Consider the following 17,500-nt stretch of genomic DNA (forward strand, 5'->3'; position numbering starts at 1 on the left):
TTGAAATCTATTCTGAACTTAACAGGAAGCCAGTGTAGATATAAGTGTAATGCTTACTCCCCACCCCACCCACACAGCCCTAACCCCCCACCCCCACCTCTCCCGGACCTCCAGCCCTATCCTTGTGTAATTGGTTTGTTCCACTTAATTGTTCTCCAATTTAATCCCGGGGAAACTTTTAATTAGAATGTGCTTTTGATTGTGTGGTTAAAGTGGATTGTGCTTTCCTAATCCACTGGCGACAACAGGGCCTGCATTTTTCATGTAGGCCTACAGTCTCTCTCCCAAACCGGCAGAGTGGTTGTTAGCACAAAGGCAGGCTACAGTATCCCTGTTGACAGCCATTGTCTCCCTGCCATGTATCCGTCTCCTGTTCTGTCTTCATAAGAATACTAAATCAATATTTATAAAGGAGGTAAAACCATGAAGTGGAGAGACGCAACATCCTGTCTGTGTCGTGCTGAGGCTGAGAGCGGACAGTTCAGTTTTTAACAGCTAGCCTAGCTGTTGACGCCGCCACTTACTGTAAGGTGACCAGATTTCCCAGATGCAATCTGGGGACATTTCCAACTTTTTAGGAAAAATGTATAAATTTTATCATGATGAAATACAGAAACGGGGACAATTGCTGTTTCATTTATTTTGACCTTATTTTGACCAATGTATACACATTCAAGCAAGAATACTCAAGTGTAACAACTGGAATGTGCCTCTCAACATTAGTGTCAGTGTACTGTAAGTGGTATTAAAAGTAATTCTTAGAACTGTTCAGGTTGACGAGCCAACCATCAACCAAGCGGGGGGTCTGGGGGTCCTCCCCCAGAAAAAAAGAGGATTTAACACTTAATTTCCTGCATTCTGGTGAATTTGTACACACTATTGTGCTTTTTATGCCCATTTTTATCTCCACTACCCTACTCATACTTTAAGCCTAACATAATGTTTAGGCCTAACATAAGACTAATGATGTTGTCAAAATTCTGTATATTGTATTGTATTTTTATTAATAATTTAAAACAACTTTATACACCCACTGCATATATTTCATTGTATTATCATTGAGACTGTCTGCGTGCTTTCCCCACGCTTGGATGTAATTCACTGAGTGGTGAAGAATGACTTTGTTATTGCTCCATTCAATCATAATGAGCATGGGTAGGACCCTTGGCAGCAGGTGACAATACAAGCCAAGATTTAAAAAAAAAATGAAATGCTTGAAACAGGGACTTTTCCGGGGACAGTTTGTTGCCGGGGACAGGTCGTCCAAACCGGGGATTGCCCCCGGAAATCGGGGACGTCTGGTCACCGTAACTTACTGGCTGTCATGTAGTGTATTCATAAATCCATGCGTTGCATGATTATCGTGGCATTTTTCTACTGGTGTACAGTACAGTATGTAATTTAAGTGGAGTCGGGGGAGTTGTCATGTGACAAGACAGACATGTATCCTTGTCTGATACCTAGGCTTTAGTTCAGTGGGATAACTGATGGCAGCGGAGGCTGGTTCATGTCCTCCAATCATTGACCGCTAACAGGCTAAAGTGTATGAGAGGCTAACAGGCTAAAGTGTATGAGAGGCTAACAGGCTAAAGTGTATGAGAGGCTAACAGGCTAAAGTGTATGAGAGGCTAAGAGGCTAAAGTGTATGAGAGGCTAAGAGGCTAAAGTGTATGAGAGGCTAAGAGGCTAAAGTGTATGAGAAGCTAACAGGCTAAAGTGTATGAGAGGCTAAGAGGCTAAAGTGTATGAGAGGCTAAGAGGCTAAAGTGTATGAGAGGCTAAGAGGCTAAAGTGTATGAGAAGCTAACAGGCTAAAGTGTATGAGAGGCTAACAGGCTAAAGTGTATGAGAAGCTAACAGGCTAAAGTGTATGAGAGGCTAACAGGCTAAAGTGTATGAGAGGCTAAGAGGCTAAAGTGTATGAGAGGCTAAGAGGCTAAAGTGTATGAGAGGCTAAGAGGCTAAAGTGTATGAGAGGCTAAGAGGCTAAAGTGTATGAGAGGCTAACAGGCTAAAGTGTATGAGAGGCTAAGAGGCTAAAGTGTATGAGAGGCTAACAGGCTAAAGTGTATGAGAGGCTAACAGGCTAAAGTGTATGAGAAGCTGACAGGCTAAAGTGTATGCTTCTCATCTGCGTCAGGGGGAACTTTTCGGTCTGGTTTATTTAGGGATAAATCACTCCCGCCTCTATTAGGGAGCCATTATGATGATGAGGGGGGAGAGATAGAGAGGCAGACAGATGTGCAGGATCCCAGGCTGAGGGGACTAGCCTCTTCCCTATCAGACGCCAGGGTAGCAGCTGGTGAAACCGGGAACAAGTCGGCGGCAGCCACTGAAATGTTCAGACTTTTATTCTGAAAAATGTAAATAAACGTCACCGTTGTTGAAAATCAACGGCACACATCGCTAGTCAACTAACACAGTTTGTTTTGTGAGCCTGTTAATTAACCGTGTAAAGTAGTGTTATAGTTAACTAGATAGCAGTGGGGATTAAACACCATTGCATGGCAGTATTTTTGACATTTTTCAGAATGGTAAACGGACTGCACTTATGTAGCGCCTTTTTTGCTGCTCCAAAGCTGCTCCAAAGCGCTTTACAACGCCCTCTCATTCACCCATTCACACACACATTCACACACCAATGGCGGCAAGCTGCCATGCAAGACGCTGGCCCGCTCACTGGGAGCAATTTTGGGGTTCAGTGTCTTGCCCAAGGACACTTCGACATGTGGCCAGCCGGGGCTCGAATCACTGATCTGCCAACCTTGTGATCATTAGACGGCGACTCTACCTCCTGCGCCACAGCCGCCCCAAATGAAAGTCTGAACAATTTGATTGGTTGCCGTCTTGTTCCTGGTTTCACCAGCCAACGTGGGTTGTCCCTGACAACAGCAGTCGCTGGCCCCTGTATATCAGCAGAGGCTGGCGAAGGTAGGAAATCGGAGGACGGGCCTCATTTTCTCAACGGAATGAGTTACGGTATGGAACATGTGTCCTCCGTTCCGTCCCGTGCATTACACACGTCCTCTGATTTCTACCTCTGCCAGCCTCCCCTGGTACTATACAATAAGAGAGAGCGATGTGGAGGCCAAGGTGTGGTTGAAGCAGTGTTGGACACTCCAGCCTCATGGAACGTAATGAGGACATGTGTTTGATACCCTTCCTCATTCCGTTACCTTGACCTTGGAGTGACATGTGACAGCAGTTGTTGAAACCGGGAACAAGTCGGCAACCGATCAAGGTTGTGATCAAGGGCTTTTAATCAGAAACATGTAAATAAAAGTCAACGTTGTTGAAAATCAACGACACACTCGCTAGTCAAGACAAAACTTGCAATTGCAATGGATTCGGTGAGTAATCCCCACTACTCTACACTAACTAGGTAGTAGTGGGGAATACTCACCGAATCCACTGCATTGCAATGTTTTGGCTTGACTAGCGAGTGTGTCGTTGATTTTCAACGACGCTGAAATGTATTTACATACATCAGAACATTTTCACCAGCTGCTGTCACTGTAGGCGTGGGTGTGGTTGTGGCTCACCAGCTGTTGTCCCTGGACGCCCCACTCTGCGTAATGCAGGACAGAGTTCAGCACCTCCGGAGGGTCCAGCTCCCACAACTCCCTGGGAAGACACACAGGTCAAAGGTCAACACTTTCAGATCCCGACTAAAAGCAGGGAGGACCTTTATGGAACGCACACAAAATGACCCAGCCAGACCCCTAAGACTCAATGAATTCCCTGGAAACATCGGGCTAGGGGAGAGAGAGAGAGAGAGAGAGAGAGAGAGAGAGAGAGAGAGAGAGAGAGAGAGAGAGAGAGAGAGAGAGAGAGAGAGAGAGAGAGAGAGAGAGAGAGAGGTGATGGGTGATCTGCTTCACGACTGTTACAATATACCAGAGAGAGTTATCTTTAGAACTCAGCCAGGTCGCCGAGCTACAGGAGAGAACAGCTCATGCACACGATCCTAATAATTACAGCCTACTAATTCTAATGTCGCTGGAGTCAAGTATTGTTCATGCTTTTTAATGAGAGTACCTGACTCATTCAACAACAACATTAACAGAACACACATTTGAAAACAAATGATGATGTCAACGATCATGAGTTCATGGTAAATATTAGTAGTCACCGTACCTCGTGTGGATATTGTAGATGCTATAGGAGGCCATGAAGGAATGCCGGTACACCTGTACACAAACAACAACAACAACAACAACAACAACAAGATTAGTGCATGAAACGTCACTGACGGAGGCCACTCCTACTGATAACAGCATCAGAGAGAGAGAGAGAGAGAGAGAGCTAGCTGTTCTCACTGACAATCCAATCTGCACGGCTGACAGATGCAGGAGCCAGACGATTTAATTTGAGCTGAAAAACAGATCACAGAACCTCACTGATGTGGAAAGAGTGAGATGGGGGAGAGGAGAAAGCGAGTGGGGGAGAGAGAGAGAGAGAGAGAGAGAGAAAGAGAGAGAGAGACGGAGACAGACAGATAGAGATATAGAGAGAGAGAGAGAAAGAGAGAGAGAGAGAGACGGAGACAGACAGATAGAGATGGGGGGGATCAAAAGCATCATATTGGCGTTGACTGCTGGGTGTGTATGAATCAGTGTGGAGCCCCTGGAGAAGCTGAGGCTGACATGATAATAGCTCCAGTGTTCACACTGTGATGACAGAGACAAACAGGCTCCCTCTTATTTCATACCGTCACAAAGATCCTCTCTGCCTCTGCACAGAGCTCACATGTAGACCCAGATCAGGGGGAGGCCGCGGGAGGTAGTAATCGGAGAGCCTATCACGGGACGGAATGTGGAACGGTATCAAACGCGAGCGTCGTCGGAGGACAGGGTTCACGCCAAGTTCAATACTGTTCCTTATTCCGTACCATGCATTACAATGAGCCCCATCCTCCGATTCCTACTTCCACCGGTCCCTGACCCAGACATGCAGCGCATCCTCTCAGAAGAGGGATGCTATGGTTTTCTACACGGTGAAAGCATTATCTCTGGACTAACTCTCAGACTATCAAATGGAGGTGTCCCTGTCTTTACAGGGAATATCCATTTACATTACATTTAACACTAGAACGGCTGTGAGTATAGAAAAATCTTTGCACTCGATCAAATTTCAGGACCCTCCTTTCATGACTTTTCCTAGATATGTGCTTTCTACCACCCAGTTTCCAAAATCCCATCAGGATAAGCTAATATAAAGCTATTATATTTATTTTTTCTGTGTAGGAAGCAGGCCAATTTACAAGCGGCCAACTAGTGGTCGTTGTGTGTAAATAGCAACTTGAGCATTGTAAAGAGGGGGTCATTTGATCCCAGAGGCGGCTCTTTTAGTAGGTAAAAAAGGCACAGCTGTTCTAGTGTTAAATGTTTGACATTTAGCAAACGCTTTTATCCAAAGCAACTTACAAGTACATTTGACATCATCTATACATACAGTCATCATAAGGAAACATCTATGCTAGGACCAGGTGCCATTGGCAGTCACAATGCTTTCCACGATTGTGAAAGAAACTGCAGATCAGTAATGTATTCTTATCATTATGTGTTGCACTGAGAACCTTTGGCAGAAAAAGAGAAGGACGGAGAGAGAGATACACCAGAGAGAGAGAGAGAGATGCAACAGAAAGAGAAAGAGAGAGAGAGAGATGCAACAGAGAGAGAAAGAGAGAGAGAGAGACATGCAACAGAGAGAGAAAGAGAGAGAGAGAGATGCAACAGAGAGAGAAAGAGAGAGAGAGAGAGAGAGATGCAACAGAGAGAGAAAGAGAGAGAGAGATGCAACAGAGAGAGAAAGAGTGAGAGAGAGAGAGAGAGATGCTGATGTCCTCCAGGTCTAGTGTTTGAGGAGACGGAGGGACTTAAACAAACAGGGTGCTGCCACGGCGACAGGATGGATGACTCAAATCAAAGCGGCCTTCTTCTTCGTCTTGTTCACTCTGAGACGAGAGCAGCGCTCTCTGGTGAGCTATGCAGAACGCCAGAGGACGGAGGAAGGGACCGGAGGAGGAGGATGAGGAAGAAGAGGAGGAGGAGGAGGAGGAGGAGGAGGAGGCGGTAGTGGCAATGTGAGGTGTGATAGCAGCGAGATTGATGGGCGATCGATCTCTCTCCTCTCCTCACCAGAAATAGTGTTGACAAGCTAAGATGAGGGAGCGAGGAGAGGTAGGAAGGGAGGGTGGGGTTGTGGGGGGGTGGAGAGCGTCTACCTACGATGGCTTTTGACAAAATGTCTCTAGCTGCTGTCTATGCGATAGCAACACCGTAGCCGGCCTCAGAGAGGAGGTCTGGAGGTGCGACCACAGAGATCCAAGCCTCTGGCTGCTCCCTCTGTACCCAGCATCAGAGAGGCAGGGCTGGGGCAGAGAGCCCCGGGGAAGCATCGCGTCGGCTGGGGATCTGAACAACTGGCTGTTTCCCGTCTTCAGATGATGTTTTCTCTTTCAAAGCCGAGAGTCAAGCTTCAGGGTCACGTTAAAACAGACCACCTGTCGGTTTAGATCTTTAGACGTCTCCTTCAGACGGAGTCAAGGTTAGGGTCGGATCGGAAAAAAGCGAAGGTAATGAACTTGTTGTGTACCGACGGAACATCGACATCAGAGGTAAAGGCTCTGTTTCATCTCTCCACTGAGGGTGGAGATCAACACTGATCAACACTGTTGACAGAGAGGAGAGAGAGAGAGGAAGAAAGAGAGAGAGAAAGAAGATCTCTATTGACAGTCCACAGCAGGTGTTTGTGTACTTGTCTTCCAGACAGACATGGAACAGCATTGGATGAGAAGTTACACCTGCTCATAAAGGCAGGACTCTTGAACAGTCGGTTCGACTGTTCGAAACCTTTGTGGAGCCGATGTGAATGGGATGCTCCGGGGGGACTGTCTGTCTCTACGATATTACATTCAGAACCGTACATCTCGAAATTCAATATCCAACTTTTCCAAAACTTTCCGATGCAGTCTGATGCCGAGTGGGGAGGGTGGGGAAACATGTTTTTTTAATATGTTCTCCCACCCACTGAAGAGGCCTCCACTGCCTTCACGGTAAAACTTCCCGCTCTGTAGATCAAAACACACAGCGGATCACATCAACAATTCTCTTCGGTCTTCACAAGAGGCGTAGGGGAATTTCGGATACATTTCTTTCCTGTTTCTTTATTTCTCTTTCTTTTCTTTCTTATGTTTACATTTTCCATCCCTTTCTCCATTAAAGTGGTGGGAAGCGAGGAGAGAGAAGAGAAGGTGACCTTTGTGGGCAGTTTGGTGATGAAATCGACAACCCGGAGCTTGACATTTCCAACTCTCAGATGGAGCCGCGGTCTTGCTGATGGATAGCGGTGGGCGTCCGTGCGCTCCGAGGCACGGGGACATTCTGTCTGAACATGATTAATCACACCTCTGCAACGTTTGTTGTTTTTTAAAAACCTCTTAAAACCCCCACTAGAGGTGCGAGGGCACATTCAATGAGAGTGATTAAGCAAGAACTAAACCACTCTGTTTTTCCACCCGCTTGGCCACCTAGCATTCCGGGGGGGGGGCCCTAGGAGAGAGCTTGGGTGCCTCCGCCCCCCCCCCCCCCCCAATCTAGACCCCACTCTACACCGAACTCCCTACCCCACCACAACAACAAAGACATAGACTAGATGCTTTTTCCCCAAAAGATAAATAGCTTGTCTAAAAATGTAAATGAAGCCTAGTGGTTCGCTCAGCTCGGTCACAACTCTCCTACCTACTGTTCTGTACTGTACTGTTCTGTTGTCAACCGGGCACACACGCCACACACACACACACACACACACACACACACACACACACACACCTATCATATCATATCCACTTCAAACACCCTTCTATGATTACACGTGCAGCCCAGTGATTGTCCTTTCATCCCTCCCATCCCTCCTCATCCCTCCTTCTTATTCCTCCACTCCTCTTTCCTCCCCTTCCCTCCTCTTCCCTCCCCTCATTCTTATTCCTCACCTCCCCCTTCCATCCCCGTCTATGCTCAAGGTGAAACCCCCCACTCTCTCCTCCACTCTCATCTCATCCACCCCTCCTCCCTCATCTCATCCACCCTTCCTCCTCCCTTCTCCCCTCCTCTTCCCCTCCAGATTAATGAGCGAGGTGTGGAGGGCTCTAGTTATTACCCACAATCCCCTGGTCTTTGTTACCCAACTGCTACCTTGTCTTTGTGCTCCATGCCTTGGAGCCAGGGCTACCAGATTAAATATGCAGGTCAGATTTAGCTACTAGGGTATGCTACGCTTTGCTACATGATTAAATATGCAGGTTGATCCAAACAGGTTTAGCCGCTAATACAGGCAATGCTACCCTATGCGATGTGATTAAATTATGCAAGCTGATTCAGGCAGGTTTAGCTGCTAGGCTAAGATATGCTATACGACATGATTAAATATGCAGATGGACTTAGACACATTTAGCCTCTAGGCTATGCTACGCTATGCTACATGATTAAATATGCAGGTGGGCTCAGGCAGGTTTAGCCACTAGGCTAAGATACACTAGGCTGCTCCACAGAACAGGGACCACAGCCCCTGCAAGCCAACATGGTTTACAACACTGTTCTGGGATAATAAGGACCATTTAACCCTTGTGTGATGTTCAATGTTTGGTCCCTTTGGTACTGTCCGGGTCAAATTGACCCGGGGCATCATTGGTGTTTTAAAAGCACTTGTCCTGACATGATGCTCCTAGTCCCAAGGATGACCCGTACAAGGGAGTATACTCAGGGCGCAAGAAAGCCCCAAAATAGCCCATAATATTAAAGGGCGCCTCCTGTGGGCACAAACAGGTACTGTACCCAATAATGCACAATAGGTACTGTGTACACATTCAAAAGTGCATATCTTTTGTTCTGGTGGATCTAGGGGGTTGCCCTTGCTTAGTAACAACCCACAAAGTGTCAGACCCCTGGGAATAGGTGGGGCCGAACGACAGCATGATGTGTAGAAGCGTTTTTACGCACATGATGCCCCTAACTTTGAAAATACTAAATCCACTATAATAAAGACCTGGGTGTCATAAATCATACTTATCGAGGAAAAATGTTAATGAAACAATGTTTTCATTGCTGTTTATTATCTTGAACTTATATTATCAATTGACTTTCACATTTATCTAATTATAATCAAAGTTGTAAAGAAAATACTGGTGATGAACAATAATAGAAATGAAAGATTGTTTTTGCCAATAGCTATGAAATACATCTCTCAAAAATGTCTGCAAATGCTGAATCACAAAACACGAACGGAATGTACACTGTTTACACTGTCACTGTCGAAATACAGTATTATGTCTGAAAAATCACAAATAATTCTGAAATAACACTGGCTACAATTGTGTGTGCATGGGTATGCCTGTCTACACAACAAATGAAGCACAGAATGTGACAGTGTGTGTACCTCAAATGTACTTTTTGCAGTTGCTGCATACGTTCTGTACAGAGCAAGAAAATGTAAAAATGTTTACAATGTTGCACTTCAAAGGGTAAAAAGTGCGAGAGCAGACGGCTTCTTGGCGCGGGAAAGGCAGAGCAGAGGTGTGTGAGTGAGTGAGTGAGTGTCAGTGTGAGTGTGTGCATGTTTCTGTGTGTCTCTGTGCATCCGGGCCTAAATGACCCGAACATCTTATGAAGGACATAAATGTGTTGGGGTATTGTAGGATGTGTAAAAACATTTTTTTTTCAGATTGATAAAATGTATTCTTGTACCAATTCTCTTTAAGTAAACATTTTAAACGGGTCCGGTTCACCCGAACACCACACAAGGGTTAAAGGAGCTTGATGTACAGTAGAATTATGTAGGAGGAGATGTTTGCTGGTTGCTCATCGTGGTCGTGGATGCTTGTAACAAGCAGGGCGGAGATGAAGATATCAAAACAGTAATACTATTTTTACACAACATATTTCTACACAAATATAGTCGAAAGCAGCACTTCAGAAAACATGGCAGTATACATTTCTGTAGGCGTTATACTCAAGTAACATGTGCCTCTCTTTCTGTTAGACAACAAAAGGGAAAATCTTGATTCGATGCGGAACTAAAAGGCTTGTTGTTTACTGGAAAGCCTTGATCAAACCGCTAGACTGGAGAACCATAGAGATTCTTAACCACCTCTCCGTCCCAGGGCCTGTCACCCTACACATACTCTAATCCTACATCCACCCCCTTCAGTATCGACCCCGCCGGTAACCAAAGAGCGGGAAATTGATAGAACTCTGCTCAGGGGAGGCTCTGTTTGGTGGGTTGGGGGCGGGGAGGGGGGGGGTTTCAGGAGATCCCAGAAATGGATATGACTGCTGATCCGTCTGCAACCCCTCACAATATCAAAGCCCATCCTCTAAACACTGGAGGATTGCAGTACTGGATCAGTACGACTTACTCTGGAAAGCAGTATGTGTGTTTGTGTGTGTGTGTGTGTGTGTGTGTGTGTGTGTGTGTGTGTGTGGAGGGGGGGGGGGGTTACCATGGCAACGTCGACGGCCGAAACCCTTGTGTTTTACCGCGCCACTGTGGCCAGGTAACTCAGGTTACTATGACAGTGTGGTCAGTCTTACTACACACACACACACACACACACACACACACACACACACACATACCTAATCTAGCAGAGCCAATCATAGCCCACTTTAGGGGGTGGACAGTATCCGAGTGCTGTGTTTAGGGCCCCAGGTGTCCTTCCTGGTTGCTAAATCACACCACATTGGAGCTATTTGGTTTCCTGGTCCCCTGCATGGTGCATGATGGGATATCTGTGATGAGACCTGTCTCTCCCTCTTCCTCCGCCGTTGAATCATGACCACCAATCCCGCCAGACCTATTTGTTCTCTAATCAGTGTCTGCCTGGGGTTTGAGCTGTGTGTGTGTGTGTGTGTGTGTGTGTGTGTGTGTGTATGTGTGTGTGTGTGTGTGTGTGAGAGTGTGTGTGTGTGTATGTGTGTGTGTGTGTGTGTATGAGAGTGTGTGTGTGTGTGTGTGTGTGTGCGTATGTGTGTGCATGTGTGTGAGAGAGAGAGTGCGTGAGACTGTGCGTGAGTGTGTGTGTGTGTGTGTGTGTGTGTGTGTGTGTGTGTGTGTGTGTGTGTGAGTGTGTGTGTAGACAATTCTGCCCTCGTTCTCTTCTCATTTAAAGAAGGCGAGCTTCTGAATTCCAAGGCTTCTTTATCAACATCAGACGATGTTCCCTCCGGCGAAAGTTTGGGAATGGAGAGGAAAAAAGTTTCGGAGAGAATATACGGAATATTGATATAGAATACACTGTATTATTGATTTCCAATGCAATATTGATTTTACAGGGTGAGGAACAACAGGTAGTGTATGTTTTATTCTCTGGCAAGCATGTGGTATCTGTTTGTCAATCAACCATGTACACTCAAACCTTGGCGATACTCTCACAGGGGAAACAGATCATCCCAGAGGCCTTCCAAAAACATCATCGCATATCATCTACGTAAAACACATACACTATATGGACAAACGTATTGGGACACCCGAACATCACACCCATATCTGCTTGTTGAACTTCTCATTCCATTACCATGGGCATTAATATGGAATTGGTCCCACCTTTGCTGCTATAACAGCCACTGGGCGGGGTTAAGGGAGATGGTTGGGGGTATGGGAAACAGGAAAGGGCCTTCCTCAAATTGTTTCCACAAAGTTGGAAGCCTACAATTCTCTAGAATCGCATTGCATGCCGGAGCATTACGATTTCCCTTCACTGGAACTAAGGGGCCTAGCCCAAATCTTAAAAACAGCCCTAGATAATTGTGTCCACATACTTTTGTCCATATAGTGTATCATCAATTGTAACTCCCATCAAATCGACAACATATTACATCATTAAACGACCCAGATTGACACTAACTCCAGGTATGCATCTTATGTACTGTATAGATCAGGGGTATTCAATTAGAATTCAACAAGGTCCAGTTAGAGAAAACTTTCTCAAGCAAAGGTCCAGAACATCATAACGTCTAGATTGTGATATGATTCAGGGCCATATATACTAGTAGTTGTATCAACGTTTGTATGTAGTCAACAACTGACTGTCAAATCAAATAAATAAAGTACAATTTCAACACGAGTTCAATAATATTTCATCAATATGAGAGTGAGGAACATCTAGACCATTCACCTCAGAGTGAGGACCATCGAGACCATTCACCTCAGAATGAGGAACATCTAGACCAGCGGTTCCCAACCTCTTGCCACTCTCCCTCTAGTTTTTGGTCAAATTACGTCATTGTTTTGAGCGCTCGTACGCATTTCATGCGCGTGCACACGGGAAAAAAGTCTGAGAGAGTGGGCCGCGAATACTGGACATATCTGTAAAGTGGGCCGTGAGTCCTAAAAGGTTGGGAACCGCTGATCTAGACCATTCACCTCAGAGTGAGGGACATCTAGACCATTCACCTCAGAGTGAGGACCATCGAGACCATTCACCTCAGAGTGAGGAACATCTAGACCATTCATCTCAGAGTGAGGAACATCTAGACCATTCACCTCAGAGTGAGGAACATCGAGACCATTCACCTCAGAGTGAGGAACATCTAGACCATTCATCTCAGAGTGAGGACCATCGAGACCATTCACCTCAGAATGAGGAACATCTAGTGGTCCTCAGGCCTGATCAGATAGCAGCTACGTCTTCAGACACAAACAGCCAGGAACAACAAAGACTTGTCTGGGGGCGTTCACCACGGCAGCGAGGAGAGAGAGAGCATTACGCCATGTTCACAAGCTGAAGAGACGGAGCCTATTATCACCATTGACAAAACGACAGGCATTACAGAGATTAGGAGCTTCTGCTGAGCATAATCGCTCCTGGATACCGCGGTAATGAGATAAAGTCCTAAAACCCAGAGGAGTGCAAATGCATGCATTTGTGTGTGTGTCTGTACTCCTGAGGAGAGGTGTGTGTGTGTGTGTGTGCGTGTATGTACACTCACTGAACCCTACCTGAATACTCAAAACAGCCTCAATTATTTGTGCTATTGATTCCACAAAATGTTGGAAACATTCCTTTGAGATCCTAGCTGATGATGCCATAATTGCATCACGCAATTCCTGCAGATTTTTCAGGTGCACTTTCAGGCTGTGAATCTCCCGTTATACCACATCCAAAAGATGTTCATTGGATTCAGATCCGGTGACTGGGAAGGTCACTGAAGAACACTGAACACATATTCATATTCATATTCATATTCGTATTCAAATAAATATTCGTGAAACCAGCTTGAGACGACTTTTGCTTTGTGACATGGTGCATTATCATGCTGGAAGTAGCCATGAGAAGATGGGTACATTGTGGCCATGAAGGGATGCACATGGTCAGCAACAATACTCAAATAGGCTGTGGCATTCAAGCGATGACTGATATTAACGGGCCCAAAGTGTGCCAAGAAAACCTTCCCTAGAGAAAATGTACTGAGGTTCCTAATAAAGTGTTGGTTGAGTGTATGTGAGTGTGTGTGTGCGTGCGTGTGTGCGTATGTGTGTGTGCGTATGTGTGTGTGTGTGTGTGTGTGTGTGTGTGTGTGTGAGTGAGTGCAATCGTGAGGAGAGGTGAGGCTAAGAGACATTTGACTCGACATACTCTGAGACAAACTCTCTCGACAGCGTTGGAGAGGAAACATGCAAGCACTCGTGCCTTGAACATGAGTCGAACCCCACGGGAATACTAAACGATATCTGGATCAAGCTGACTTTTAGAAGAGCCCGTGGCTCATGTTAGAACACGGCTCTTCTTCGCCAACTGAACAACTCAACTACAGTCTCTCAGAGGACAGGCTCATTGGAATGCATGGAATGGTACCGCGGATGGGATCTAGGACTCGTAATGGTAATGTAAAGGAATTTAATGGAAAGGACAGAAATTCCAATGCATTACCATGATGCACCTGTCCTCTGATTCCTTACTCCCCCAGCCTCCACTCCACACACACACACACACACACACACACACACACACACACACACACACACGGCCCTGCCTGTATCAAAGTTATTATTAGCATGATAAAAATTATCCCATATATATATATTTGACATGAGGGATTATATATATATATATATATATATATATATATATATATATTATCCCTCATGTCAAATATGCAAATTAGTCTAGATTAATCTCCTCGAGTTTAATGCTGATAGGCGATCCCAGGGAGGATGGAGGGTCTGATTAGCATATCTCATCTAGCGTTGTTAGCTGTCGGAGTAGAAACAGGATTACTCACCGACTCCATTTTTATTTTTCTAGTTTTGGCTTGACTAGCGAGTATGTCATTGATTTTCAACAATGCTGAAATCTATTTACATTTTCCGGAATAAAAGTCTGGTACATCGGCTGGCGACTTGTTCCCGGTTTCACCTGCTGCTGTCACGAATGGTCTCACGTTATCCTCAAGCACCCTCTGATACAATAAAGGCCAGGCCCTGCTGCAGCAAAGCAGCTCCAAACCATCACATTTCCACCCCCATGGTTCACAGTTGGTGTGAGGTTGTTGTGCTCAAATGCTGTCTTTGGCTTGCGCCCAACATGTCTTCTGTTACTGTGACGAAATAATTAAACTCTTTCTGATGGTAGATGCATGTACTTTTACATCAACGGTGGCAAGTTCTACCTGTAGGTCCTGTGATGACATTTTAGGGTTAGAGACTTCTTTAAGCATCTTACGGCCTGCTTTTGGGCTGAACTTGCTAGGACGGCCTGACCTGGCCATGTTGGCAGCTGTTTTAAATGTTCTCCACTTGTAAATTATTTTCCAGACAGTGGAATGGCTGATTTCTAATTCTTTGGAGATATATTTAAATCCAGACTCATACACATCTAACACCTTTTTTCTAAATGTCTCAGGGAGCTCTTTTGATATCACCATGGTGATACCACTCACTTCAACAATCAAGAGGATACCAAACTAAATGATTATGGAGGACCCTACGAGAGGCTAATGATGGTCTAATCTTCTAAGCACCTGATGTGGTGAACGTGATTCTAATTTTGGGCATACAGTAGTAATAAATGTGTCCTAACTTTTTCCTCACAAGAAAACTGCATTTCATTTTTAAAATATTTCCTTTCAGTTTTATTTGTTTAGTAGTTATATTACCTCCATCTCACAATATTGTTAAAATGAAGATCACATGTCCATAAATATGTTGAAAAAGACAAAGGTTTTCATGGGGGGGTCCTATCTTTTTCACATGACTGTACATATGTATACAGTATATACAAAAAGAGAGAGAGAGAGAGAGAGAGAGAGAGAGAGAGAGAGAGAGAGAGAGAGAGAGAGAGAGAGAGAGAGAGAGAGAAAGGTGATGGGTGATCTGCTTCACGACTGTTACAATAATACCAGAGAGAGTTATCTATAGAACTCAGCCAGGCCGCGAGCTACAGGAGAGAACAGCTCATGCACACACTCTTAATAATTAAAGCCTACTAATTCTAATGTTATTGGAGTCAAGTGTTGTTCATGCTTTTTAATGAGAGTATCCGACTCACACGGAAATAAACTCAGTTATTATCTCACACAGTCACTGTGATAACAACAAGATACTCTTCTCAACGTTTCACTGTCCTGGCACCCTGCTGATGGAATGAGCTTCCCACTGGTGTCAGGACTACAGAGTCACTCCCTACCTTCCCACTGGTGTCAGGACTACAGAGTCACTCCCTACCTTCCCACTGGTGTCAGGACTACAGAGTCACTCCCTACCTTCCCACTGGTGTCAGGACTACAGAGTCACTCCCTACCTTCCCACTGGTGTCAGGACTACAGAGTCACTCCCTACCTTCCCACTGGTGTCAGGACTACAGAGTCACTCCCTACCTTCCCACTGGTGTCAGGACTACAGAGTCACTCCCTACCTTCCCACTGGTGTCAGGACTACAGAGAAGACATCCATCTCTTCAGGCTACACCTTAACAGTCCATGCTGAGACATCTATTTACCTTCTACCCCCTGTACAGTGTCTCTACTGTTAATAATAATAATAATAATAATAATAATCATCATCATCATCATAACAATAACAATAACAACAATAATTATTATTATTATAATTATAATCATAATCATAATATATAATATCCTTCTTGTAGCATTACGACTGCCAATGGTCCCCTGGCCCGAACATAGACCATACCTTACTTAGTCAAATTAATTTGTTGTAAGTCGCTTTGGATAAAGGCGTCTGCTAAATGCCAAAAATGTAAATGTGAATGTAAAACTTACCTGTTTCACATCGTAGGCAAAGAGCACGTATTTCAAGTCTGGAGAGACAGAGTACTTCGCAACGTTGAAATTAACCTGGAGAACAAAGAAGACAGAGAAAGGGAGAGGTCCGTTGGTTCATTTGAATGACAGTGAGAGTATACTTGCTGTGTGTGGGTGTGCGTGCGTGCGTGCGCCTGTGCATGCGTGTGTGTGTGTGTGTGTGTTCTGCACATTTGAGAACAGTTGTTTACTTACAAATGTGGTGTTGTTGAGTACGATGTCTGTCTCATTGGTCAGGATGTTGAACTTGATCACATGACCGTCTCGGTTCCTGTAGATGACTTCTGAGTCTGAAGGAGACATACAGAGAAACAAACATACGTGTGAAAAACGGTCATATATGGTTAGATATGGTTAGATATGATTAGCTACATGGTTAGATATGGTTAGATATGATTAGATATGGTTAGTTACATGGTTAGATATGGTTAGATATGGTTAGCTACATGATTAGATATGGTTAGATATGGTTAGCTACATGGTTAGATATGGTTAGATATGGTTAGATATGATTAGCTACATGGTTAGATATGGTTAGATATGATTAGATATGGTTAGATATGATTAGCTACATGGTTAGATATGGTTAGATATGATTAGATATGGTTAGCTACATGGTTAGATATGGTTAGATATGATTAGATATGGTTAGATATGATTAGATATGGTTAGATATGATTAGATATAGATATGGTTAGATATGATTAGATATGGTTAGATATGGTTAGATACATGATTAGATATGATTAGATATGGTTAGATATGGTTAGCTACATGGTTAGATATGGTTAGATATGATTAGATATGGTTAGATATGATTAGCTACATGATTAGATATGGTTAGATATGGTTAGATATGGTTAGATATGGTTAGCTACATGGCTAGCTGGTCCCGAGAGACTGGGTGAGATAATGCTAAGTACATCTGGCATGCTATCCACCCGTCAGTTCAAGCCAGCAGGCAACATTCCAACAAACTACTAGATCAGTCAAGATCAAAGCAGCACGCTAAATATGTGTTCATTCACTGTGCTGTGGGTTGCTTTGGATAAAAAGTGCCTGCTAAATGGCATGTTTTAAAATCATTATTAAATTACATGTGACATCCGTGATGAAAGAATCAAATGTTTTTAGCAACAGCTGCCAAGAACTGGCTTGTGCTCTTAGCATAACATGCCAAC

At 44.6% G+C, this 17,500-nt stretch overlaps 1 protein-coding gene across 1 annotated transcript in view; it reads right to left on the reverse strand.

Annotated features, from left to right (window-relative positions):
- Positions 1-17,500, reverse strand: part of dpp10 (dipeptidyl peptidase like 10) — a gene marked incomplete at both ends in the record, with an annotated part of 123,966 nt that overhangs the window by 42,692 nt on the left and 63,774 nt on the right. Inside the window, 4 exons of the mRNA XM_080536359.1 lie at positions 3,543-3,624; positions 4,138-4,190; positions 16,278-16,352; positions 16,515-16,609. Of these exons, the coding sequence (XP_080392485.1) occupies positions 3,543-3,624; positions 4,138-4,190; positions 16,278-16,352; positions 16,515-16,609 (305 nt within the window). The remainder of the gene's footprint in view (positions 1-3,542; positions 3,625-4,137; positions 4,191-16,277; positions 16,353-16,514; positions 16,610-17,500) is intronic.

This window comes from Nansenia antarctica (genome assembly GCF_963989245.1).
Source record: "Nansenia antarctica genome assembly, chromosome: 7".
Lineage (NCBI taxonomy): Eukaryota > Metazoa > Chordata > Actinopteri > Argentiniformes > Microstomatidae > Nansenia > Nansenia antarctica.